Source organism: Oryx dammah, unplaced genomic scaffold (assembly GCF_014754425.2).
Source record: "Oryx dammah isolate SB20612 unplaced genomic scaffold, SCBI_Odam_1.1 HiC_scaffold_28, whole genome shotgun sequence".
Classification (NCBI taxonomy): domain Eukaryota; kingdom Metazoa; phylum Chordata; class Mammalia; order Artiodactyla; family Bovidae; genus Oryx; species Oryx dammah.
In genome coordinates this window covers 22,924,972-22,952,844 of record NW_024070212.1, presented here as the reverse complement: position 1 = coordinate 22,952,844, position 27,873 = coordinate 22,924,972, and the positions used below count along the sequence as shown (strand labels likewise).

The following is a 27,873-nucleotide window of genomic DNA, read 5'->3' as shown; positions in this document are numbered from 1 at the left end:
TTAGCCTAACATTATAATATGCATGTTACAATTAAATAAAATGAAATTTATTTTCAACAATATTAAAGATATATTTTATTATCTACAACAGCATCCATAAAGATTTGGGAGGAAATATATATCTATATTATAGATAGATATATGTAAATATAGATGTGGGTTCAATCCCTGGTTGGGAAGATCCCCTGGAGGAGGAAATGGCAACCCACTCCAATATTCTTGCCTGGAGAATCCCATGGACAGAGGAGCCTGGCGAGCTATAGTCCACAGGGTTGCAAAGAGTCAGACATGATTGAGCATGCATACAGCCACAGCCAGCCAAGATGACATGCTATTCATGTTTAATGAATGCATAGAGTGAGGGAGTGAATGAATTTCATTCATTGATGAAACAGAAATCACCAGTTCTAAAGCCATAATAAACCTTAGAGAATATAGACCAAACAACTCCCCCAATCCTATTTGCTTTCACTATAGGGATTACAGACAAAAATCTTAAATGCCTTTCCCGTCAGAACAAGGTCTATTAGTAACTTCCGTTATAACTAAAGCTATTCTACAGCAGTTGTGTTCAAACTTGGTCCAATGATAATGAGGCCACGTGGAAAATACAGAGGTTATGGAAGCATTTTTCTTCTCTGATTTTCTTTCCATAACCTTATACTGATTTGTGTAGTCTGAGTTATTGAAGACAATGGCACATAAGGGGGTGGTTATGGCTTGCCACTATTCATTTTAATCATTTTCCCTCACTGTTTTGCCTAGTAACATAGATGCAGTTAATAAATCAGGTATAGCTCACCATGCACAGTGCAGACATAAAGAGCACAACCTACAACGAAAATCTGAATATCCTCAGTATAATTTCACCAGACCAAGGCTCAAAGGGACTTCCCTCATTAACATACTCTTATTTTTTTACCAGATTGCTTGAAAAGTATTCCATCAGGATAAAAAAAATTTTATCCAATGTAAACAAAAATTCTATACTAATTTGATTGCAAAGTTCAGGCAAAACTGGCTCAGTAGTTCAGGGTATAATGACTGGCTCAGAAATCCTATTGGATTTGCTTACACAAACCTGGCCTGGCTGTGGTTTCAGACTTCCCATACAGTTCATGTAGCCAATTCTCATCAAGAAATAAGACTGTGTGACCTGAGGAAGACAGGGCTGTGCCATTTTGAAATTTAGTTTCCTATTTGGAGAAAAAAAAAAAAAAACAAAAAAATCAAGGTTCAGCAGTCTTTTTCCCCTAGAGAGGACAAAGACTCTGCAATGGAAATTTCCTGTTAATTCCATGAGGACATATATTGGCATCAGCTTTTTCCAAGAAAAAGCATTAAGGGTAGAATCACCTTTATTCCTACTTCTACCCCCTTGTCCTCCTTGATGAGAGTCTGGGCATCGTGTACTTTCCTCTCTGCCATGGGCCTGCCAAGGTGGCACTCCAAGAGCAAATAACAGCAATAATAACTTCAGTATGTTAGCAGCCCTGGGAGTCTATGTGTCAGTCAGCAAGGGTCAGTAGAAAGAATGGGCAAGAAAAGCATCAGTTATTTCATGAAAATAGAAACTCTTTCTTCACATGCCACTCCTATTTATATGCAAAGAAGCAGAATCACAGATACATCAGGAACCTGGAAGTAGAGGTATGTTGGCTAATTAACCATTCAGTCATGCTCCAAGCATGTAGTCAGTGCTGCATGGACTATAAACAGCTTAGAATTATGGAGATGGAAGAGTCTTTCCTTCTAATTAGTGGTTTCAGTTTCAGGGCATCCCCAGTGGCACAGTCGGTAAAGAATCTGCCTGCAATGCGGGAGACATGGGTTTGATCCCTGGGCTGGGAAGATCCCCTGGAGGAGAAAATGGCAACCCACTCCAGCATTCTTGCTTGGGTAATCCATGGACAGAGGAGTCTGGCGGGCTACAGTCCATGGGGTTGCAGGAGTCGGAAGTGACTTAGTGACTAAACCACCACCACCATGGAGATGGAAGGGTCCTTCCTCCTAATTAGTGGTTTCGGGGCTTCAAAATGTCACAGGCTAATTCTAAATCCTCCCCTTCCACCATGTGAAAGATCAATACTGATAATGCAATTTTTTATTCTACCAAATAAACAGAATTAATAGCTCCCCACTATCTCTTCCTGCCTATTTCTTAAAATAAATGACATTTTAATAACACATTGAAGTCTCAAAAGACAAAATAACTTGCTCAAAGTGACACAGGAAGCTAGTGGAAAATTTAGGACTAAAATCCAGGTCTCCAAATGTCTAGCCCATTGCTGTATGTGGAACAACGTACTGCCTTTTAGGAAGGCTGGACAACAGTTCACTTCAATTCCATCCCCTCTACTGCCCTCCCTGCTGTGTGCTCCTCCAGACAAGTCCCTGAGAACAATGAGAATCTATCCCTGACTCTTTCCTCTTTCCTTACTCCTAGCCCTCCTTAACCCTTCCCTTAAAAAAAAATATGAAGTAAACAATTTTGCTTGAAGATATTATTTGTTCTCAATCTAGAAGGCTGAGGAAATAAAAACACAGTAATTACTGAATGCAGCTCACAAAAGAGAACAGTTTATGCTACCCGGCATCTTCATGACAAGTTTGAAAATTATTGGTACATAACAGGTCTGTCTTACAGGATGCAGCCCTCTAGATCCCTGGGGGAGAGACCCAAGGTTAGTTTGCTTTATTAGAAGGCACTGTGTTATATTAAATCATATCTACACAGCCAAAGGGAATGTTAAACAATCATGCTTATTGATTTATCCAGGGAATGGAGGCTTGTTAAACAGGCAAAAGCCGTTATATGGATTTTAAAATGGGTGGAATTAAGTATGACTCATCTATTTTGAATGTCAGCACATCATGAATTCACCAACGTGACATGAGAACAGAGAGATCAAAGTAGTTACCTATTGAATATAATTCCTTCGAGAGCCCATGTACCTCCTCCAGTCCCCAAAAATCCTTTTTCCCTAATAAGAAATTTATTCTTTAAAATTGCCTCTATTCACCCATTATCTTTCATGCCTGTGCAGACCCAGGCATTTAGCAATATAGGCTGACTACTGTTAATTAGATGCCAGGTTTATGTCAGTGATAATGCATGTCTCCTCATCTAGTCCTAGTAAGGTCAGAACACTTTCAGGCCAGGAAACACAAGATGAGAGGAAAACACAAATTGTGTGACCTTGCTCAAGGTCACACAATCTGCCAATAAAAAGGTAGAAACCAAACAGATAGGTCTACTACCAAATCCCATGATCTTAGTCATAGCATCCCACCCCTCCCAAACTGCCACTGCCCCTGTTCCAAGTCCGTATGTGGGCTTCCCTGGTGCCTCAGTTGGTAAAGAATCTGCCTGCAATACAGGAGACTCAGGTCTGATTCCTGGGTTGGGGAAATCCCCTGGAGAAGGGAATGGCTACCCATTCCAGCATTCTGACCTAGAGAATTCCATGGACAGAGGAGCGAGGCAGGCTACAGTCCATGGGGTCACAAACGGTCAGAAACGACTGAGCAAATTTCACTTTCTCTTTCAAGTCCAGATATAGGCAAAATATTTATATGAGTAGAATGTACTCAGATGGTGGAACATTGTCTATGAAATGCAAAGGAACTGAAAGAGATTTCATGCTCATGCTTGGTCTTCTTTCATTGTCTAGTGAGTTGTAGAGTTTTAGCTTTAGCTTGGGTTACAGTAGTGACTCTCCTGGCCTCTAGAATGGATCTCAGTGAGGCAGTGGAATGGTCATTCAACAGTGTTCTACTTTGCTCTACAGGCTACATTCTAAAGTCATATTTATTGCCACATCTCTCCACCTGTATGAGAAAGTAATGATTAAAATGGTGGCTGGTGTAGTCTTGGAAAAAGTTCAATTATTCAAAGAACTTATATTTCCCCTCTTCTGTAATACAATTAATCCCAAAGTCCCAACTGCTCCAAAAGTCATGTTGATACTGCTGCTCTATCTTGTATCAGAGCTTAAGAAATCTTGATTATTAAAGTTTTTTGTAAGAACCCTCCATGGCCTCTGCAATTTTACTATCTGAGGGCTTTGAGAGAGTTTAAACAATTTTAAATAGCGCCCATCGCAAACTAAAGCTCTTCTTCTACTTGAGATCAAATGCAGCATCTAAGAGGAAAGTCTGAAGTTGGGAACAATTTACAGCTGCTGAGCAAGTGCAACAACCATACAGCACTTAACCTTTGTCCGACTAAGGGATTATTGTATGTCAAATTCCCCTAAGATAAAAAGTATCCAAGGAATCTCACCAGGATGTACTATGAAAGGTAGAAAAAGTTTCTATATGAATTGAAGATTGTGTAACATACCTTCACCTGCCTGGCACATAGTAAGCCCTCAATAAATATTTAGGAAATGAAGCTTTCCTGTTTCTTTCTTTGTTAGAACACAGTGCCTAATATAAAAGGTATTGAGTTCTATAGTATAAGTCCATTTTGCTCCAAGCAGGCCCAAAACAAAAGTATGCAGAGTTTCAAGTAAAATAAACAAGCAAAAAATCTTTGTTTTGGAAAAGAATTCACTGCAGGATCCTATTAATTAGACAATTTACCAAAATGTGAAATACAATCTAACTTACGAAATGAGATTCATATGTAACTTTTAGAGAACTGCATAAAGTGAGACAACTTGTAAATCCATCAAGTCATTCTCTTCAAAAAAAAAACAGCATGTTTTTTAGAAATGCCCACAGTAATCCTAGACTTGGCCTCTCTGTGTTCCTCTCCCCCACCAACTAGCTAATTTCTATGTGTCTCTCAACAACAGAAAAAGCTTCAGTTCTTCCAGGAAAACTTCCCTCATTTCCCACACCAAAGAAAAAAAACAAACAAACAAACCAAAACAAAAAAACCACCCTGTCCACATCTCTGTTATTCCACTGTATTATCATTATGTATTTATGTGTCTTTCACTCAACTTAAACTCTTCTTTGCTTAGGGAGAAATGAGATTAAGAAATGAGTCTTAATCTGCTAAATTTAGACTAGTATAAGTTCTCAATAAATATTAACAGAATGAATGAATATATTACTGACATCAAATCATACAGATCTTAGGGTGTGGCTCGTGAGCACAAGCCAACTTCGTCTGAAAGTATAAATGGAAGTGGTGAGTCTGACATGGAGTCTGAGAGGCTTGATGACTTTGATGTAGCCTGATGGAGGGCTCCATGGAGAGGATAAAAGGGAAAGAATGAATCAAACCTCAGGAATTTCAAGTGATGAGGAACATTTGCCAGGATGTAGTAGAGATCATGAAACATGGGTACAAGTACAGAGAGACCTGAAAATGACTTAGGTTTGGTCCTCTTGGTCAAAGATCTTGTCTCTGATCTAAATCTAGACTCTGACAGCTGCTACCACGCATTATCACCTTGTCATCACCAGCGCTGTCTGTGCGCCACCAGCCTGGCGGCTCTCTCTCCAGCATTTCAGTGCCATGGAGAAGGACTAAGCAGTTCTTACAAAAGGATGAATAACTCCATTAAAGGCAGCTGCAGCAGGCAGCTCTTAAAGGCAGCCTCTTACCTGCTGGTTCTGATAGGCTGTGACGGTAGTGAACACTGTCTCAGGAAAGTTGAATGTCTTCACTCCATCCCCAACAGGGACGGGTTTGGTGGGTGAAAGGTCACTGCTGAAATCCTTGCGAATCACGTGTACTCGAGGCTGATATTTGTGCATAGAGTGAAGAATGATCTGAAATGAGAAGGGGAAACATTACTCCAGGGTTGCTTCTAAGATCCCTACATCTTTTCTAGTTCTTATGCAAACAAATTACAGGATAAAAGCATTATAGGAAGACACAGATTGCAGGTGAGACGTACAGGAAACTGGAAATCAGTGTACTTGCCCATGGCTGGAAGGACTAAGTGCCTGGAGCATCACATCACATAGAACACTGTTGCAGAGCATCTCAACCATAGGCGGCGAGTGCAATGTGTCTTCTTCATCTGGATAAATACTGAGTGAACTGGTTCTGATACCAGTAGACTCCACTCCACTAAAAGGTCTCAGAACCCCTGCTGTGTGACTGCTGTTCCCTCCTGCTTCACATTTTCAGCATGGGCTCATCTGTCTTTAAATTTTAGAAGCCATTGTTTGAACTTTGCTATTGATTTTATGGACATTCTCTCATGTTATGTGAGAGCTAAGGGTAGATGGGTGTTCTCTCTTCCTCAGAAAGTTACCATTTCCCTAAAGACAGGAGCCATGATTTTAGCTTCCTCAGTCTTCATCCATAGCATCCAGGGTGGATTCTGGCATTCAGTGAAAATTCAGTGTGTTAACTGCCAAAATTAAATCAGGGGCACCAATTATACCTGGCCAGCCTTAAGACCTAGTCTTCTCTGAAAAATTCATAAATTTCTTGACCAATCAGCCAGAAATGCCCCTACAACAGTTTCTCTGAGTTTATTGCCCTCAGAGGATAATATGAATTATGTGGTATGACTAATAGGAATTATTCTACTAAATGATGTGATTTATTTCAGCATTTTGAGATGCGTCCTGTGTTTCTGTCTGAATTCTCCTGACTTGACAGTGAGTTCCTGGAGCATAATAATTCTGTCTGATAAACACAGTCTGATACATAACAGACAGTTGCTAAATGTTAGATGTGTAATAAACGTAATTTCACAAGAGGAAAAAAAAAACTTTTATGCTTGCTTAATTACTTAAAATGACTCAAAATAGCATAGAGATTCTTTTTTACCCATTTGAAACAGCCAGGGACTAGTCAGTTCTAGAGGAAAAGAAGGGAAAGAGGAAGGTAGAGGAGATGGGTTATTTGACTCACATGTCCTTGATCATCCAGTTCATTGTTGGTCAGCTTGAGTTTGTCAAAACTGACCACCTGTCTCATCCAAGTATCTCCAGAAGCTAGAGAATCAGGGTGTATATAAACTCTTGGGGGCACGGGGGAATCAGCATTGCCGGCCACCATCCACTTGGAGCTGTGATACACATATCTGAGACAGAGAGGGAGAGGGGAGAATTCAGAGACAGATGCAGAGGAGGAGCAGAGACCCAGGAAACAATTAGGGACATGGGGGAGGAGACACAAATGAGAAAAAAATGGAGGAGGGAGGATTAAACAGAGAATACAAAGGAGCAAAAGGGAAGGGTGGATAACCAGGGAAAATGAAATAGAGATGGAAATGGGAAACAAGATGGGTGGGGGAGGGCAGAAAAGTGTTGTGGTTAATGATCAAAGCTGCAGCTCTCACAAGGAAAACATTCTCACAGTTCCTTTTCTTTCTTCTTCCTCTCCTTGCCTTGCACCCCTGTGTGCACACAGGCATCCTGAACCCACGTGTTTAGCTATGGAAAAGGTATTTTACTGCAACCTTTCACCTTTCAAATGCAAACCATATAATCCATTGGCCACTTGCTCGGGGTTTGGTTCCTTATTAAAAACATCTTCCATATTGTCCTATAAAACACAGCCATGTGCAGGGACCCTCCAAGCCTCTCGCTTGTTAACCATTTCTTAGCTAAGACTCTGAATTTTGAAGCATTTTGATGAAAACTTAGTTTTGAACATCCACATTATTTTCCCACAGAGTCACTGGAATGAGACTAGGTTGATCAAAGAAAACTAACTGGGAAGTCTTGGTGTTTCTGGGAATGGCTGCACTCAGACAACAGTCTCCATTTTCACTGAAATGAAGGATGTTTTTAAAGAAAGGAGCATCTCCCCTGCTAAGTTCAACATCAAGACCACTTTTTTCTTAACCAGCACTCCCTCTAATATACAAGTAATGAACGTCTCTATTCACCTCTAACCTCCAAATTCATGGGCTTAGGGCCAAGTTCTGAAATATCTCAAAAATGAGCCATGACTCACTGATTTGATTGAGAACTCAGGCGATCAATTAAGCCACAACCTGTTTCCGACAAGAACTATGTGTGACACACATGGAGACGATGTTGCCTTTTAATGGCTCTCAAGGAAGGTTATTTAGCACACTTGTTCATAATCCATATTAATTACCAATAATCCCCCTAAATAGATACTCTTCTGAGGTCTTACTCAATTCTCCCATTCTTCCCCTTCGTCAACAATGGGATAATCCACCATGTATATAATTGAATATACTGTACTAATGCACTTCTCTGACTTTTCAAAATAAATCATCTCAGCTCACTTAGTATTTCATAAACCAAATCATTCAATACGTTAATCACTTCCAATGTTAACTGAATTAGTTTTAGACTTAAGATCCATTTGATTTTTGCTACCCTGGCATATACTACACAATCCCACTTTTTTAAAAAAAATTATTTATTTTTGTTTTTTTGGCTATGCCATGCAGCATGCAGAATCTTAGTTCCCTGACCAGATATGCCCCCTGCAGAGGAAGCTTAGAGTCTGAACCACTGGTCTGCCAGGGAAGCCCCTATATAATCCCAGTCTTTATAGAAATATTAGGAGGATCCAGACCAAACCATTACCTGTTCTGACTCCCTGCCTCTCTCCTGTCTGGTGTTCTGCCACAGGCCATTGGCATATCCTCTATCCTTGTTCCCCATCCAGTACATTGTACAGTGGGAGCACTGTTAAAATGTGTCATCTAATGAGTTTACAGAACATCCTGGGTGCTGGTGATGCCCACAGTTCCACATGCCAGTCATCATTACCTGTATCTTTTATTGTCCACAGGTACAATGTCCATTGCTATGTAGTACTGCTGGTGTGGATCCAGGCCAGTGATTTTCACTCTCATAGCAGGAAACATCCTCCTGTGATGGGAAACAAGGCAGGAAGCTCAGCAATCAGAGGGGAAGAAGTAGCAAGAGTAAACACACTTGATGAGTCTCTTCTTAATAGGAAGCACATCGAAATCCCATATCCTTTAATTCTCAAAGTTGGCTGTTTTTTTTCACTTTGAAAATTACCACTATCAAATATCCTGAGGATTTATACTGCTGAAATAACACCTCTTCTGAACTTAAATTGAACTGCTTGATTATTCATACACTCAAAGATCTCATACCATACCATGCTTTACATTATTAATCTTTAATGTGAGATAGATGGAGAGACAAGAGATAGATAGATAAAATGCATGTATATACATTCTCTGTTAGACTGTAACATTCTTCTTCTCTTTTTTTTGGCTGCACCATACAGCTTGCAGGATCTTAGTTCCTCAAACAGGGATTGAATTGGGCTGCCTGCAGTGGAAGCATGGAGTCCTAACCACTGGACCGCCATGGAATTCCCTAAAACATCTTTAAATATACTTACATTTTTATACTTAATACACTTGAATAACTTATATTCTTATTCCCTAAGTAGCTTATCACAGTTAATTGCAATGATCATGAAATACTTTTTGATTATCTACTTGAAAATGACCACTCTAAAAATAAATATCTCAAGAAAAGAAGGAAGGTGCTACCAGTTCTCAAACAAAGGACCACCAACATTTTTTTTTTTTAACGTATAAAACTGTAGAAAAATTTCTGCAAGTTCTCAGGCTGTCAACGTGTGTGTCAGAGGAAGGACCCTGTGGAATAAGACGCAAATACCAAATGAATTCTAGTGGCCTCTGGGCAATACCTTGTTTCTACCACAATGGCTTGTTAAACTTGCCAAAGCAAGCGAGGTCAGGATATGGCACTTTACAACTACTCTCATAATTGAAGAGGAGGAGAGGGAGCAGCCCCAAAGAGGTATTGAGTTTCAAGGAGACTAAAATAAAATTTGCCATTCTTCTTTAACCATAAGAAAGAAGAAAAACATCAGGCTATTTTGCATGTCATTCATTTAGGAGCCAGACATAAAAAGTGCTCAGTTTTTAAAAAAATGTGGATTGCCCTGAATGTGCTCTAGGGTACTTGTACACAAAATGCTGCATTAAGTTTAACCATCTGGGGCCAGTTAGTTGAACTGGGCAGAGCACGGTGCTAATGAGGTCAAGGTCACAGGCTTGATCCACATATGGCCTAATTGGCTTTGCTCCATTTCACAGCCATAGACCATACCCTGACCCCAGACAGTCATCTCACAAATGTGCATTCCTTGTTTACATGAGGGGCTTTCTGCGCTAGTCACACACTCTACTACTCATCAAAAATTACTCAGAAAACAAAAATCCTCTGGTTATAGATTGGTGACATCATAGTCTTATTTGAGGTTAAAGCACAAGAGCGGCCACAGATCTTCAACAGGGGTGGCTGTTTCTTAAATATTTGCAAAGAATAATGTCAGTATTACCAATTCTTCTTGTTCACTTTATAACTTTCAGAAGCTTCTATTGGTATTTCAGTTTTAGATTTTCTTTCTCTACTCTTAAAGTTTAATTAGAAAGTCTTCTATTTTAGTATTATGGTGCGCTAATGAAATTTTATTGTGGGCTGCTCATAATGACTAAATCTATCATTCACTGTAGGTGAGGCACTGTGATTCACATTAACTCTTTCCAAAAATTTGGGAACCTTGGTATTTACATGTACATATAGATCATTAATTCCCTTCTTAATAACAGTGACTTATGATTGCCCTGTCTATATAACTGTTTGGAGAACATCTTTCTGGGGGTCTCTCTCTTACTACCTGAGATAAGAAAATATGGTTTCTGTCAGCCAGCAACAGAGGGTTACACTACACTGAAAGAGATGAATTTATTTCCTGATGACTTCAAGAAAAAGGGTCAGATGGTTTTAAATTCAATACCTGTTTTGTCCAAAACATTTATATGACCTTGAGTGGAGATGCTACCTGTCTTTTTCCAGTTTTTTAGAACTTAAGTTCTATAATGAATGAGCTGTATGGCTCTGGATAAGTCATTTAAATTCACCATCTATAAAACAAAGGAAAAGAACTAAACAATCCTTACAGTGACTTCTTGCTTTCAATTCTATGCTGATATTTGAATTCTCTCATTAAAATCTTACCAGTGTTGCTTTTTCTTTTTGTCAGTATTTTAGCACAGAATATCAAGCAACGTCACAACACCCAAGGAAAAATTAATCTTTCCTATTCACAAAATGAGATGAGTTTAGTTTTCATTTTATGCCTAAATTTACGTCAATTTTTTGACTTCCAAACCCATTAATTCCTACAAACACCTCTGTCCATGGTGCTGACCATGCAGGTTCTGTTGGTGCACTCAAAGATTGAGGGTTCTATAGACTACAGTAGTTCTGAATCAACAAGTTTACAGTTTGGAATGTGAAAAGAAGTAGATGGTGACTAAGGTCTGAGAGGGGAAAAAAGAACAGAGAGGCATACATAACTAATAAAATGGAAACTGAAATTAAAACTGAAAAGGACACTACACAGGAAGAAAAATGAAGTGAAAAGGAAAGAATTAATTTCTGTGATGGGGAGGGAATGAAGAAAATTTACGGAAGAGAAAGACTTCTTTGCATGTTTCTCAGTGGTTCCAGAATTACTTGAGCAGAGTTACTGACAGTAACATTAATAGCTGAGGCACTCCAACATGGAAGCAACAAATACAGTTTCTAAACCTAAACAAAGGGGTACGAATAAAGAACAAACTGTATGTCTGTGCTCAGAATGCCCGGATGTTGTTTAGTCACTGAGTCGTGTCTGACTCTTTTGTGACCCCATGGACTGTAGCCCACCATGGCTACATGGCTCCTCAATCCATGGGGTTTCCCAGGCAAGAATACTGGAATGGGCTGCCATTCTCTTCTCCAGGGGATCTTCCCAACCCAGGGAGTAAACCCACAACCCCTGTAAGGGCAGGTGGTTCCTTAGGCAGGTTCTTTAGCACTGAGCCACCTGGGAAGCCCATATATTCAGACCAAAGTGGATTTCTGAGGGTAGAGATACAGAAAAGAAAACACTGCAGAATAAATCATGAAATGACATCACAGGAGAGTTGTCAAGGAAGTGTTTGAATAAACTGAATTCATTGATGTGCAGGGAACAGGGAATGATATCAGGAACAAATGGGATTAAAATTCACAGACATAATAGCATCTAGTCCCATCCCTTCATGAGAAAAAGATGGGGAAACAGTGGAAACAGTGTCAGACTTTATTTTGGGGGGGCTCCAAAATCACTGCAGATGGTGATTGCAGCCATGAAATTAAAAGACACTTACTCCTTGGAAGGAAAGTTATGACCAACCTAGATAGCATATTCAAAAGCAGAGACATTACTTTGCTGACTAAGGTCCGTCTAGTCAAGGCTATGGTTTTTCCTGTGGTCATGTATGGATATGAGAGTTGGACTGTGAAGAAAGCTGAGCACCGAAGAATTGATGCTTTTGAACTGTGGTGTTGGAGAAGACTCTTGAGAGTCCCTTGGACTGCAAGGAGATCCAACCAGTCCATTCTAAAGGAAATCAGTCCTGGGTGTTCTTTGGAAGGAATGATGCTAAAGCTGAAACTCCAGTACTTTGGCTACCTCATATGAAGAGTTGACTCACTGGAAAAGACTCTGATGCTGGGAGGGATTGGGGGCAGGAGGAGAAGGGGACGACAGAGGATGAGATGGCTGGATGGCATCACCGACTCAATGGACGTGAGTCTGGGTGAACTCCAGGAGTTGGTGATGGAGAGGGAGGCCTGGCATGCTGCAATTTATGGGGACATGACTGAGCAACTGAACTGAACTGAACTGAATGTTAATAGTAGTAAGTAAACTGCCCCCGAAAGAAAACTGGAAAATCTGATAGACAATAAAAGTAGTATTTCCTCTCTCACCAAACTAATGCCCTTAACAAACACTAAGAAAAAGAATAAAAATATCTTCCTTGAATTGCTGTTTCTGTCCAAATGTAGAATGAAACTCAAGCAACAAAAAAAGATGGCTTTTGAAAGTAATTCTGAATAAACAGCAAAGTCTTACTGTATAGCACAGGGAACTATATTCAAATACCCTGTGATAAACCATAATGGAAAAGAATATTTAAAAGAATGTATATATATGTGGGGGGGTGGGTGGGGGTGGGGGTGTGAATATACTGAATCACTTTGCTGTACAGCAGAATTAACACATTGTAAATCAACTATACTTCAATTTTTAAAAAATAATTCTGATAGGTATCTTGAAAGGAATTCTTCAATTACTCAAATTGCTCCTCCAAATAAAGTTTTTTTTAATGATTTTATTCTCTACTAAAACTTAAAGAAGGAAGGGGGTTTACAGGGGAGGATGAAACTGAATAAGACTTCTGGTTCATTTTAAGATCATCTTTTTGTAACATCTTAATGAGAGGTTTCTCTAAATGCATATTCAAGTGAACTAGACCCAGTCAAAACATGTTTTTGCTTTAAATGTCCATGGTTCATGAAGACTGTTTACAATCAGTGAGGTGAGTCTTTTTGGTCTCTGTGATGTGAGACTACGTGGATTGACTCTGTAAATATGCAACTAGTATAACTGTTTTAATTTCAATGAACTATTCTTATACACTAAAAAATTCAGATACACTAAAAATTCTTATACACTAAAAAACTCAAAGGGCAGAATAGACATAAATACTTAAGACAATTGTTTTGGAGCCAAACAGATTTGTGTAGAATTCTGAGCTGTCCTTTACTACCTGTGTGGCCTTAGTCAAGTTAATTAACCTATTCCAGCTTTTGCATCCTCATCTATATATGGGATTATCATATCCTCCCTCAAAGGACTCCTGTGAAGTTTAAATAATGTAATACATGTTGAATATCGAGCACAAAACAGATACCTAACTCTGAACATATGTAAAAATACCAATAAAGAAGTAGCTTAATTAACGGTGTTTATTTCAAGAGATGCTGTGTTTTTAAAACTTTTATCATCCTACATAAATCGTTTTGAAAGTTTTCAGCATTAAAGTGATTTAATTATCATATTAAAGTGATAATTTCAAGCCAACAGTAAAACATAACGAATCAATCAGCAGAGTTCCAAAACTGCACCAAGCCCAAATTTTACCAAAAACAAAATTCTTACAAAAAAATCTGGCTGATTTAAATGCCTTAGAAGATGCAAGCTTTTTCTCTTGAAAACACTGGTTGGTGAAGTAACACTAGCTTTGGCGATCTATTATTTGACTGTTAGGTACCATGGATCTCTGGTACTGGCTGGAACACATTTGCAAGCAGAAAATGTTTGTGAGGGCAGAGGCTATTTAGGTTTCAGTGATCCTTGGAGGAAAATCGCAAAATCCAATAAACACACAAAAAAAGCATTTTATCAAGATATCCAGATGCTGAAAAGTGAATGGGAGTGGCTTTGGCTTCACCAAGGCCACCTACCACAAATAAATAAAAAGAAAAATAAGCTCCTAAGTTTGTTCTCCTGGTCTTTGAATCTGGCTATTAAAGGAACTGTCCTTACCTGCCTGCTTTGGTGATAATCATCTCAGTTCCAATGTCATGGAACCTCTTCCAGAGGTCAGCACATTGTAGCTCCACCTGAATCTCTTCCATGGAAGACATGGTGGCAGGCACGGGGCCTGCAGCCCCAGGGCCCAGGTCAGCGTGAGTGTCAAAGGAGCAGGAAGTCCGCTCAGTGAGCACCTCGGAGTCGGAACCTGTGCTCTGCTCGGAATCTGCAAAATAAATAATTGAGCCTTAGGTGAGAAACTGCTGACTCCCCCATGCCCCTGGCCTCAAAAAGATGGAGGCAGGGTGGGGGGCATGATGGGGTGGGGAGAGGGGTAACAAAAGGAGGCTTAAAGCTGGGAAGCTCCAGTGCACAGCACTCAGGGTATTTTTTTTTATGGTTTGTTTTTGTGATTTACGATCTTCTTTCAGGTTTCATGTTTCCAACATGACATCTGGCATTTTAGTAAGTTCTAGCAACAGCTGAAGAACATTGGTCCACAATAGGCAATAGAAAGAGTATGAATGTCACTGTGTTGAAGGGAATAAAACCAAACTGGGGCAACAAAATAAACAAAGGCCAAATTTTAAGAAAGAATCATCATCACAGACTCCAGCTGCAAACCCAGATTAGACTTTTCAACTTGGGGGAAAAGATTCCATGCTAACAGCAATGTATTCTTTAATTCCATATGTTTATCAGTCAGTTACTTTTAAACACAGCAACTTTTCCTCCATTTATATATCCTGGTCATCACAAGTAATGAAAAGCTGTTTGGGATCTTCAGAAACACCTTGTTGTATATTTGAGTAAATGGCTTTCCCTAAAGTCCAATCAGGCCATTTTGGATTAAAAAAAAAAAAAAAAAAACAGTCTGTTGTGAGGCAAGGATGTAAGCATATGGAAAAGGTTACCCCAAGAAGGCGGTTAAAACAAAGGGAATAAATGAGTTTAGGAGACACCTTGATTGGTTTCTGAAGTACGGGTAGAGGGGAGGGCTGATCCAAACAGGAAGGTAGGATTGAGAGCAACCAAATAAAAAGCTGGCATGCTGGGCCAGATGGTCCTTTCCTCCTGCATCTTTTATTCTCAAAGAAGGGGCAGGGTTGGGGGTAGGGAAGTAGGGAGGATGCAGACAAAAGAGAATGCTAGAGGCAGATCTGTAATTTTTCAGAATTTACTTTTAGAAAAATTTTATCCCCTAATATTTTCCAAACTTGGAGTAGCTAGTAGTTTCCTTATGTCAAATGATACTGCAAACCAAGAACCTATTTCTTCCACTCATCCTTAACATCTAGGATTCTGATTTCTACCCCCTAATTAAATACATACATAAAGAAAGGTCAAAAACAACAATGTCTTACTCTGACAACTGGCTTTTCAATGCTGTCAAAGGTCAGGACCTCTTGGGCACCGGTCCTTGACATTAACATGACGAAGAAGACTGGGACACGATGCCAGACCATCTCGCAGCCATCCTCACTAACTGGAGCAGGCTTCCAGGCCTATGAACAACGCCTCTCACGACACCTTCAATTTTCTTTCCTTCCAGTCCTAGAGTGTTCCTCTCTCAAGCCCAGGCAGCATTCCTAGCAAGAATCTATCACAGCTTTGCAAGCCCATTGGAAGCCAAGTGTCATTTTTCTCCATCCTCTCCAATTCCTCACTCTCACTGCTGAAGACATTCAGCACACCGCAGAACTGAACCAAGCTCCCAAACAACAGGCAAGCCTCTGCCCATAATCTTTAGTTTATCCATAATCACTGATAGAGTCATCATCTTCATCAAAAACATTAAAAAGTTGTATAACCAGATTTTCCATGTCTAAGCATATCATTTTATACCTTGGACTAAACAGAAGCTAATGTTGGTCTCTTCCAAGTATAGAAAAGTGGAGCTATTCATCTAAGGTGAGAGCTGTAGTTGAGTGACAAATCTCTATCCCAGCCTGATTCAGTGTGCCTTTCAGCAGAGCCATGACATCATCATGCACTCTCCAAACAATAGTAATCCAACCCCCTGAGTGTGGATTCCCAAATCCCATTTTGGTTCTGTGATATGCCAAGAGCTCCTTGCTTATCACTAAAATTGTGACTTTTTCAAGATCTTCTCAAAGCAAGATTTTTAAAAAAGAGAACTGTCCTACTTTTGAGAGCAAAGTACTATAAAATCTCCTTATCATAGCATGCTATGATTGTGAAACAATTGGAAATAAACAACCTAAGTAGAGCCCGGCAAAAATTTTTGACACATGATTTCTCTAGCATGTGTTTAGGAAGGAGGAAAGAAAGGAAAGATACTGCTGCACTAAGTGATCAATTTCTAAAGGTAGCCAAATTGAGGTAGGGATTAGAATGGGAACGGTGCCTGCAGAGTAAAGAAGTAAAAGTCTCTGCTCTTAACTCCTTTCATCATCTGGAATAAAATAGGTATTCAGAATGTAACATTAAATGGACTAATGAATAACCTTGGGCAAATTATTTAGCCACATTGGACCTATTTCTTCATAGTACAATTAGAAGGACTGAACTGAAAACTTTCATAATCTCTTCTACCTCTAGTGGTTTGAAGAATGTAAGAATCCTTCTTAATGCAACTTTCAGGATTAACCCAGGCTACCTCAATTAGAAGCATCATTTTTTTTTTAATTCTACTTCAAAACTTTAGGAAAAAGTCCAAAACACATGTAAATAAGTCAAAAGAGATAAGTTTTTTTAAAGATCATTATACAAATTGCTTAATTGGGACTTTAGTTCTAAATACTCAATGGCCGACTATTTCTAATAGACTGTTAGCTGTTCAATGGTTGTTGTTTTTTTTTTTTTTTAGATAAAACACCAAAACCATGATTCATGAAAGAAAAATTCGATAAGTTGGACTTGAAAACAAATTGCAAAAGCATCAAATTATAAACTGTCTGGGCAAGATAATGAAATGAGGAAAAGACTGAGGATCCAAATTCACATTATCATAGGAGTTGAAGAATTGAGTATTCTGTTTATAGTTTCAATCAAATCCATCAATAAGCACCTATCAGCATGTGGCCCTACACAAGGTACCATGTAGATAATTTGAAACAGAATCCAGACCTTGAGAAATTTCCCAGTTAGTTAGTGTTGATAAATTACGTGTTTATTGAGTGCTTATTATGTGCCCGGCACTGTGCTAGATTCTGGAAAATACTGAAGTACACAATGGATCTCTTTACAGAACAAGTAGAAACTGGAAATGTTCATAAATAATCAGAGACCGAGACAAATACTACCATGCAGTTCTCCATACCATTACATATTTTTCTGTATGTCACATAGGAATTCAGGGAAGAAAGAGATCTAAGAGGGCTGGAACAGTCCATGGTTACTAAGAAAGGAATGGACAAGATGTGGAGGCAGAGGCACTATTTTCCCATGAAGAGGCTTTTCAGAGACAGTTGTTTGCCTGGAAATACTCTGTGCTCCCGACGTCTCACTCCCTTACAAAATAAAGCCCAAACGACTTCTACATACAGAATGCAGGCACCAGCCCACATTTTCAATCATATGAATGTAGCATGTAATTTTCCATCCTTGATTAACTGTCATAGGTTGGAAACAAAATTAATATTATAGCTTATATAGTTTGTTTTTTCAGAAAGGAACATGTATGTTTTATTATAGAAACTGTAGATGATCAAAAAGACAGAAAAAAACAAATCACTTTTAATCTCATCATGTAGAAATAAACACAAACACTTTTGTGAGTGTAGCATTCTAAGGTATTTTCTGCAACTTTTATTTACTAATTCATCTTTCTAAAAGATTAATTTACATTTATAGATATTAACTGACACATAACCTAATGTTAGTTTCACATGTACAACATGAAGATCCAATGTATGAATATACTGTGAAATAATCATCACACTAAATCTAGTTAACATCTTTCACCACACCTAGTTATTTTTGTGTGTGCAATCAGTATTTTTAAGATCTCTCTTCCTAGCAAGTTCAAATATACAGTACAATATTATTAATTATAGTCACCATGCTGTACATTATATCCTCAGGACGTATCTTTTACCCATTTTACCTCCCCTCCAGCTCCTGACTCTGGTAACCAACCAATTTGTTCTTTGTAGCTAAGAGTTTTGGAGAAGGAAATAGCAACCCACTCCAATATTCTTGCCTGGAGAATCCCATGGACAGAGGAGCCTGCTAGGCTGCAGTCCATGGGGTTGCTAAGAGTCAGACACGACTGAACGACTTCACTTTCACTTTTCACTTTCATGCATTGGAGAAGGAAATGGCAACCCGCTCCAGTGTTCTTGCCTGGAGAATCCCAGGGACGGGGGAACCTGATGGGCTGCTATCTATGGGGTCGCACAGAGTCAGACATGACTGAAGCAACTTAGCAGCAGCAGCAACTAAGAGTTTAGGGTTTTTTGTTTGTTTTGTGCTTTTTGTTTTTTATTTTTTTATTTTTTTTTAATTTATTTATTTATTTTTAATTTTTACTTTACAATTCTGTATTGGTTTTGGCATAGATTGACATGACATAAATGAGATCATGCAATATCTATCTTTCTCTATTTATCTCACTTAATGCCCTCAAGATCCGTCTGTGGTGCTGTAACATAATAATAGTTATTAAAAATTACATTTACAGTTATTAAAAATATCAACAGAGCTTTCCTTTTCATGTCTGAATAATATTCAATTGTACGTATATATATATATATATCACTGGTTCTATATAGTTGATTTTTAACTCCTAGAGCAGTGAGGGCTACCTGTGACATTAACTACTCTACAGTACCCTTAAAATAGTCATCTCAGAGTCCAGATCAACAATCGAGGTAAAAATAAAATTTATTCCTTTGTAAAGTACATTTCCAAATCAGTTACATAAAATATTTAGGCTAGCCAGATAAATTATTTCATCTGTTAATCAGAATGTACACTCAAGTTACCTAAGTGCATAGTGAATACGTTATTTCAATTAAGTCAGGTCCTCCATTCAGAAATATAATGTCTTTTGAAGATCAGAAAATACTTCTGTGTTTTCAAGGTTCTTTCATTCTTGGCAATTTGTGACTTCCTGCCTTCAAAAAATAACCATTAGGAACTCATTTGAATGACCTGGATACATGTTTTGGCTATCAGATGTCTCTTGTGAACAATAGTGTAATGAGGGAAGTTTTAGGAAATCAGGAACATAAATGAAAAGTTACATATAACTAAGGAAGTTAAAAGACAAAACTTTGGGAACCTGCACTAAGCCAGTTACAGTCACTGGAGAACATCATGTCACTCAGAATCAAACCAACATATCTATTGCTTTCCAAAAGAGAATCTAACCATCAGTTCATAGGGTCACTCATTTTCTATCTCTGACCTATTTTGTATTGACAAGCTGGATACTAAAACACTAAGTTCTCAGAGAAAGCTCAGTTTAACTTAGAGAAAATTCCAGTTCTCAATTCATGTAAAACATAGCAATAATAAAATAGTTTCTTCCTTTATATTTTACATACTCTCTAATATATGGCATATATGTTTATGCCAATTTTGTGGGTGAGGAAATTAAGACTAAGAAAACCAAAAACAACATGGCCTATGAAGTTGGTCTTCTGCTTCCTGAATCAATGATCAGGCCTCCCCAAGATCATACTACATTCATCCTTGGCCAAAGCAGTCAGCAATTCTGTAACACCCTTCAGCTGTTTTGGCTGGCCATCCTTACAACTGAAATGGCTTAAATGTTTGATTTCAGCCAAATCACATAACTGGGCTTCCCTGGTGGCTCAGTGGTAAAGAATCTGCCTGCCAATGCAGGAGACACAAGTTCGATCCCTGGGTCAGGAAGATCCCTTGGAGAAGGAAATGGCAACCCAGTGCAGTATTCTTGCCTGGAAAATCCCATGGACAGAGGATCCTGGAGGGTTACAATACATGGGAAGGCAAAAGAGTTAGACATAACTTAGCGACTAAACAACAACAAGAAGTCACTTAACTATTCTGGTCCCTGTTTTCCTTAATCTTTATAGCACAGCACATGCACATATAACTAGGGGTACGATAAAGTCCCCTTTAAGCTTAATGTTTAATAAAGGATTTGTAGTACAGCTTAAAGACCACCAAGTCTAACAGCAGCAACCCAACCATGATAAACTGATTCAGTTGACATGTATAGGAAAAGCCTGTATTATGTGTTCTTTGACTTAATTTCAAAATTAGATATTATGAAAACATATTTCATGGGTGTCCCTGGTGGCTCAGCAGTAAAGAACCCACTTGCAAGTCAGAAGGCGTGAGTTCAATCCCTGGGTTGGGAAGATCCTTTGGAGGAGGGCATGGCAACCCACTCCAGTATTTTTGCCTGGAGAATTCCATGGACAGAGGAGCTTGGTGGGCTACAGTCCATAGAGTGGCAAAGAGTCAGGCATGACTGAAGCGACTTAGCATGCACACACTGACCAAACATATATCAGAGTCTGCCAGGTGAATTTCATTTCCACTTCACTAACAATGTTAAGTAATCATTTATTACTACAGTTAACAAGGCATATTTACTTTTGGGGCTTGAAAAACCAAGAGTAGGGTCTTGGAAAGCTACCTCATTTTGCAGTCCCTCAGTTTCCTTATCTTTACTATCTCCTTATTTTACTATTAGAGTCAAGGGGAAGATACCTTCCTTCTCAAAAACTACATTTATATCTTTATGATAAAAACAGAATCTAATGTTATCAGCAGAATAACTTTGGACAGTGAGATAAACATAAGCTCATAAGAACTGTCCCAACCAAAGAATTAATGCATGCATACTAAGTCACTTCAGTCGTGTCTGACTCTCTGCAACTCTATGGACTGTAGCTCCTCTGTCCATTGGATCCTCCAGGTAAGAATATTGGACGGGGGTGCCATGCCCTCCTCCAGAGGATCTTCCCAGCTGAAGGACTGAACCTACATCTCTTATGTCTCCTGCATTGGCAGAAGATTCTTTACCACTAGTGCCACCAGGGAAGCCCAAAGAGTTAGCAGTCAACATATATTGAGCACTTAACTGGCATTCTCTGCTAAGACTTTACACACATATCATCATTTAACAAAACAACTCTAAGTGTTACTATTATTATCTCCATTTCAAGTAATATTGACAGCCTAATTCAGATTACATCAGTTCTACCTCCTAAGGATTGCAGGTGTATTAGACTATATTTACTGTCGGTTTTATTCCACCAAACATTTCTGCTTTGTATAGATCAAGTTGTGTATATATGAATGTGCCAAGACAGATAAAACCAGTTCTTGCTCTGACGGAGCTCACAATGATAGGAAGGACACAGAACCTGTTAAAGACAGTGGTCTTTGATAGGAGCTCTGACAAATGTAGGAGCAAAGCGCTAATGGAAGCTCTGAAGGGCAAACAAGCCAATGGATGAGAGGTTCGAAAATCTCATGAGGTGAAATTTAAGAGTGGGCTTGAAATCTACATGAGCTTTATATGCGTTTAATATGAGCAAGCAAAGAAATTATGGGGACAGAATCTCAGGTAGTGAGAATAGCATCAAGAAATTGTCATTTTTAGAAAATTACAAGCACACTGATATGGCAAGAGCTTAAAATACATAAGGAAAGAGGGAAAGTGAGATAAATTGGAAAAATCAGGTTCAACTCAACTAGACAATGACTTACTGGTACATAATAAATGTACCAATTACTCTTCTATCGACAGATTCTTGAGACATCATTGGAGAAAAAAAAAAAAAAAACCCTGGCCTCATGGAGTTTATATTTCAGGAGGAATGTGTGTGTGTCATAATATAGAGTTTAGACTTTATTTTGTTTACACCAAAGTTCTCTTTTAAATGAAGGTAAAAATAGCTTGGTGTTCCCTTCTAGACTATGAATTCCATAAACTGAGCTTCACACTTTGCTACATCTCCTGAATGAATGACACATGATAGCCTGGTTTCAATGTGGAAGACTGGTGGTGGAAGCCTACTCTAGAGTCAGATAAGAGATGCTGAATTTTCTGAGATTAGATGGACAGTCACTTCCATGAGACTGGACCTTAGATGTCACATTTTAAGCCAAAGGAAAAAGTAGTTTGAGACAAAAGAGAAAGACCCAACCCAGACGATCATCAAACAATCATTTTTGTTTTTGTTTCTGCCAATAACTGGGACATGACTATATTGAGCACCACCCTCTATCAGATACTGGTAGAGCAACCACTCCTTGATCTACATCTTAAGTCCCAAAGTCTCTAAAACCAACACCCCCACAGTCATCTCGGGGCCCCCATTCAGACCACTGCAGACATCAGAAGCTTATAACCCAGGCAGCACTCTCTGTACCTGGCTCAAGTAATTCCTATTTCCAGAGGACCTCTGCAGTGGAATTTGGTCCTGGGACATCAGATTTTATCAGGTAGCTTAGCAAAATCTGGTGATGAAACTTTTTATAGAGTAATTCTAAATATGGCAGAGGCAGAACATTTGGCACAGACCTGAGTGCGGACTGAGCCCAAATTTGATACCCCTTCCAGAGCTTCAAGGGAATGAACTATAACCCAGGTTGGATTAAACTAAAATTATGATGATAGCAAACACTCAAATGAGCCTGTTAGATGACTTTAGTAATGGAATGAAGTCTCTGAGCCCTCCATGCCGTCCAAGTTTATTTGGGAAAAGAGGGGCAGTAACCTGAAGCCTGCAATTCCCATGCCAATAATCCAATTAAGGAGACTGAGAGCACATATCCTTCAGCTGCCTAAAGCACTCTGCACCTGACAACCAGCACCTCTCTCACCGACAAGCAGACCACAGGCAAGCACCCAATGTCATCCCTGCGATCTAAGCCTTTTAAAGAGCCTTTGCAAAGAAGTGGCAGCAGTCATTTTTATATCTGTTTCTTGTTGATCAGACAAAGGCTCAATGTCACCAAAGGTTCAGCCTCTAGTGCTCCAGCATGCTTTAAAGGTGGAAGCAAACAAGAAAAGAGAAATAGCAGGCACTACACTAAATAGTTGGTATACATTTGTATGTAAGCCTCACGCAATTTTCACAGAAAATCTGGTGGAATTACTGCTGCTGTTTTATAAGTGAGGAAACTGAGGTTTGGCAGGATGAAGAAGCTTTTCCCACATTATATAACTAGCAGGGGTCAGAGTGGGATTTGAGTGAGTCAGACACTGCAGGCGATGCTCTTCCCACTATCGACTGTTGCCCAGTTTTTAGAGCTAGTCCTGCAGGGTTGTGAGCTTTCCACTCTAAAGTGGGAAATACAGAGCTAATGTTCAGGCTGCTGGGTGAGAAGACAGCTCTATGGAAGCTAAAACACTATGCATCCTTAGAAAAGAGAAAATTCAAACCAAGGTCAGGTGGGAATTTTCCTTTCTCAGTCAGAGGGCAGTTATGTTCAGGAATATTTTAGGTCTCTTCACCAACATTATTTAACACGTAAATACAAATGTAAAAGGCCCTTTTTGTTGTATTTCACCTCCTGTTTCCAGCCCTCCCTGGGTAAAAGATCCAAATGTGACAGATCACTAAAGATCACTCTTATGCTTTAGCCGAGAAATTAAGTAAAATAACATTAGAAGATACTTGGATTGGAAAATGTTTGGACTTTGTGAAATGTGAAATGACAGCATGGAAAGACAAGAAAACACAGCTGAAATAGTTCCTATTTGTGCATAATTTGGTTTATTTAGGCTGATGTCAGAGTTCAGGGCACAAACGTTTTTGATAGTCTTAAATGTATACCTATACTTAAGGAGAAATCATCTGATAATAACATGTGAAAGCACTTTATAAACAGTAAAGCATCAAATTAACATATAAGATTACAAGCCAATGATCAAGTTAGTTGGGGAGGCTAAGAATAAATAAGGACAACTATGGGTCCTGGATTTTTCTAGAACAATCCTAAGTTCAAATATTTTATTTCTTCCCCCCACCCCCATAAAATTACAAGTTGAGACCAACTCTTGGTTCAAAAAATATTCTTGATCAAAGTACAGAAAATGCATAAATGGAATAACCAAAAATTGATCATAAGCTACATAGCAATATTGAAATCTAAAAACCTCTTGCCCCAGAGGTCTTCCAAAATTTGATCCTGGTTGACTGGGTGGTCTTCAAGATTGACTAGTCAATTTTAGGCCAGCAGCTGTCAACACATGTCCCTCCCCGAGGCTCATGGCATTTTTTCTGGGTGAATTGACACATTAGCTCATCCCTAAGCCAGTGCTTGTTTGCTCTTTGCAACCACAACTACTCCCAACCTCCCACCACCACCCCCACTTCCACTGCAGCCACCACTATAACACCATCAAATACCTGCCAAATTTCCATGATGTGAAAAGGAGGCCTTCCCCTAAAGGCTCTAGAAGAACTTGCTCTACCTTGTTAGGCTATTCTCACTGAGCACCGATAAATAAACAAACCCATGCTAATATGCTAAAGGAGAAGAATTAAGCAGCTGACTTGCAATCAACAATTGTAATTTAACTATGACTCCTGGAGTGAGTGCACTTGGAAGTGGCAATTTCAAACATGTAAGTAACACAGACAGTCAAAGATAGCCAGGAACATGCCATATCCTTCAATTATACTCAGGACACCACCAGCTACACTCAGTTTAAAATCCACCCAACCTATCAAGATAAATATAACGAACCATCTTGTTTAATTAATAGAAGAGCTATGTGGCTGGAAAATGTAACAACCTCTCCAGTAATCTTCTAAATTTATCCATTCAATCAATCACTCATTTATTCAACAAATACTTATTGACTATCTAGCCTGGGCCCACAAGTGTGTTAGATACTGTGAAGGCACAAAATGAAACAAGCTATGTTCCTAAGTCCTCAGGAATCTACAAAATCACTTAGGAGATAGGTCAGGTTAATTAGGAATCTAATTTTAACAGAACAGTTAAAATACAGCATGGCATACAGCATGCTGAGGGACTGCAATTCAAAATACCAAGTTCTGAAGTTCTTTTTCCCCAACTGTCTAATCTTGAACAAGTTATTTAACTTCTATAAGCCTTAGTTTCATTATTTACAAATTGAGGGGATCATTAGTACCTACTTTGTGAAATTTCTATGACTCACTAACAAAGTGTGTCTGTGGGTTTATGTAAATACTTTATCAGTACTGAAAGAGACTGCTGTGTCGTTGTTATTCAGTCACTAAGTCGTGTCCAACTCTTTGAGACCCCATGGACTGCAGCCCGCCAGGCTCCTGTCCATGTGATTCTCCAGGCAAGAATTCTGGGGTGGGTTGCCATTTCCTACTCCAGGAGATCTTCCTGACCCAGGGATTGAACCCACATGTCTCCTGCATTGGCAGGTAGAGCCTTTACTCTGAGCCACCAGGGAAGCCCAGTAAAAGGGGTACATAAATGCTGATTTTTATTATTATCTAAAAGGAGTATCCACAAAATGCTGTAGGAATTGTGAGGTGACAAGAACTTCTTCCAGAGCAGGGGTCTTTTCTGTGCCTAATGAAGAGATATCTTCAAGATGAAAAGCAAGAGAGAGGGAAAGAAGAAGAAAGATATTCCAGGGAAAGGGAATTTTATGGCAGAGGCATGGCAGTAAAGTCTATCAGACAGGTTTAGAGAACAGCTAGTAATTGAGCCCACATTGGTGTGATTTCTCTTGAATCCTCAGCACTGGGGACAGTGTCTGGCATCTGTTACGCACTCAACAAAATGTTGTTTTTATTGAATTAATGAATGAAGGAAGTGCTATATGTTTAGCAAAGCAAGAGAAGAGGTGTGGCCAGGGAGGGCTGGAACCATATCAAGAATCTTGAATGCTATTCGTCTTCCGATCTTCTTCAGGAGACCAAAATATCCCCACTAATGAGATGTCTTAATTAAATGCCATGTTCCCAGTGAAAACTTAACAGGGTCACCTCCATGCATAATTTAAGTTTTTGGAATCCCACTAGCTATTCCTTCCAGGACTATGAGGTTTTTTTTTATTAAAACTGATTGGCAACATCTAACCTGAAATCTTTCAGGGGCATCAGGGAATTCGGTCACCTCTATGAATAGCAATCAGTCAGTCATCTTAAAAATTCCTGACACTAACTCTCCTCCACACGAACTTAAGGAGAAAAGGTGCCTGTGATAATGAGAGTAAAATGAGGAAAGGAGCAAGCCCTTCTACAAGTGCTGGAACTGGTGATGCTTGTATGTGTGTGTGTGTGCACGCACGTGTGCACACACTCTTTGGCAGGGTTGCAGAGATGCAGAGATGACTTATCCTTCAGGAAAAGGATGACTCCTGCACTTAGAGCTGCTGCACCCTCCAGACCCTCACAGCAAGTGTCCCTGCTATCTGTGATGAAGTGGGGTTTCCAGAGAAGCTGCCAAGAAAGAGAAGGAGCATAGTCCCTCTTCAGAATCACAAAGACCCAGCTTTATGACTGGGCTAGTTATTTAACCCACCTGAGTCAATTTCCTCAATAAAGCAGATATGTCCATGGCTCTCAGCAAAGCCCCTGGCACAGTGTAGGAGTATATTAGATGTTAGTTCTGTCCATAATTTGGAAAAGGAGGTGGCCACAGGATTAGATCTTTCCCTAATCACTTCCCAATCCATATTTGAGAGGGAGAAAGAAGGTTCTTTCAAAAAGACAAAAGCAAATTCTAGCAAAGAGAACTTAGGATGTAGAACTGAAAAACATCACATAATGAAGACAACAGTTCAGGGCCTAGAACAAAAGCTATCAGAATTCAATGTGTTAGAAGGAGAGAAAGGCAGAAGGAGGGAAAGCAAAGGAACAGTGGAAATGCCAGCTAAGAAGGCTGGTTTTCATGTGGGTCTAATCCCTTGGACTGCAAGGAGATCCAACCAGTCCATTCTAAAGGATATCAGTCCTGGGTGTTCATTGGAAGGACTGATGTTGAAGCTGAAACTCCAATACTTTGGCCACCTGATGCGAAGAGCTGACTCATTAGAAAAGACCCTGATGCTGGGAAAGATTGAGGACAGGAGAAGAAGGGGACGACAGAGGATGAGATGGCTGGATGGCATCACCAACTTAATGGACATGAGTTTGGGTGAACTCCGAGAGTTGGTGATGGACAGGGAGGCCTGGCGTGCTGCAGTCCACGGGGTCTCAAAGAGTTGGACACCACTGAGCGACTGAACTGAACTGAATCCTGGTTTGTGATGGCTGCCGCACTAGTTGAGAAGGAAAATGACTAGAACCTGAAAGAAGAGAAAACAGAGTGGACCACTGAGAAGAGATGTGTGTTGGATCTTCAGTAAGAAATAGGGCCAGGGAAGCAAATTCTAGCCCTGAAGAGAAAAGCAGAGTGATCATCCTTGGCTGAAGAAGCAGCCCAAGGGCACTGTTCCACAAGAGGTGGGAACAACAGGGAAGAGCTGGGAGCCGGCAGGGTCCCCTGGCCCCAGACTGACAACCTTGTCAAGAGTACTTACGCTCTGGCTCAGGCTGAGGAAAACACACCCTGAGGAGGCAGCAAAGGTCTGGTGCCTAAGGGAGTCTCCCAGAGAGCACGCAGGTGAGATCTAAGAT

The 27,873-nt window shown here is 39.6% G+C and overlaps 1 protein-coding gene across 2 annotated transcripts in view; it reads right to left on the bottom strand.

The window, feature by feature from the left end:
• TBX15 (T-box transcription factor 15) overlaps positions 1 to 27,873 on the bottom strand; it is a 124,363-nt gene that overhangs the window by 37,168 nt on the left and 59,322 nt on the right. For both annotated transcript variants that reach the window (XM_040230932.1, XM_040230933.1), the window contains exons 2-5: positions 14,339 to 14,552; positions 8,674 to 8,775; positions 6,830 to 7,001; positions 5,563 to 5,730 (exon numbers count right to left, since the gene is read on the bottom strand). In XM_040230932.1, the coding sequence (XP_040086866.1) occupies positions 5,563 to 5,730; positions 6,830 to 7,001; positions 8,674 to 8,775; positions 14,339 to 14,552 (656 nt within the window). The remainder of the gene's footprint in view (positions 1 to 5,562; positions 5,731 to 6,829; positions 7,002 to 8,673; positions 8,776 to 14,338; positions 14,553 to 27,873) is intronic.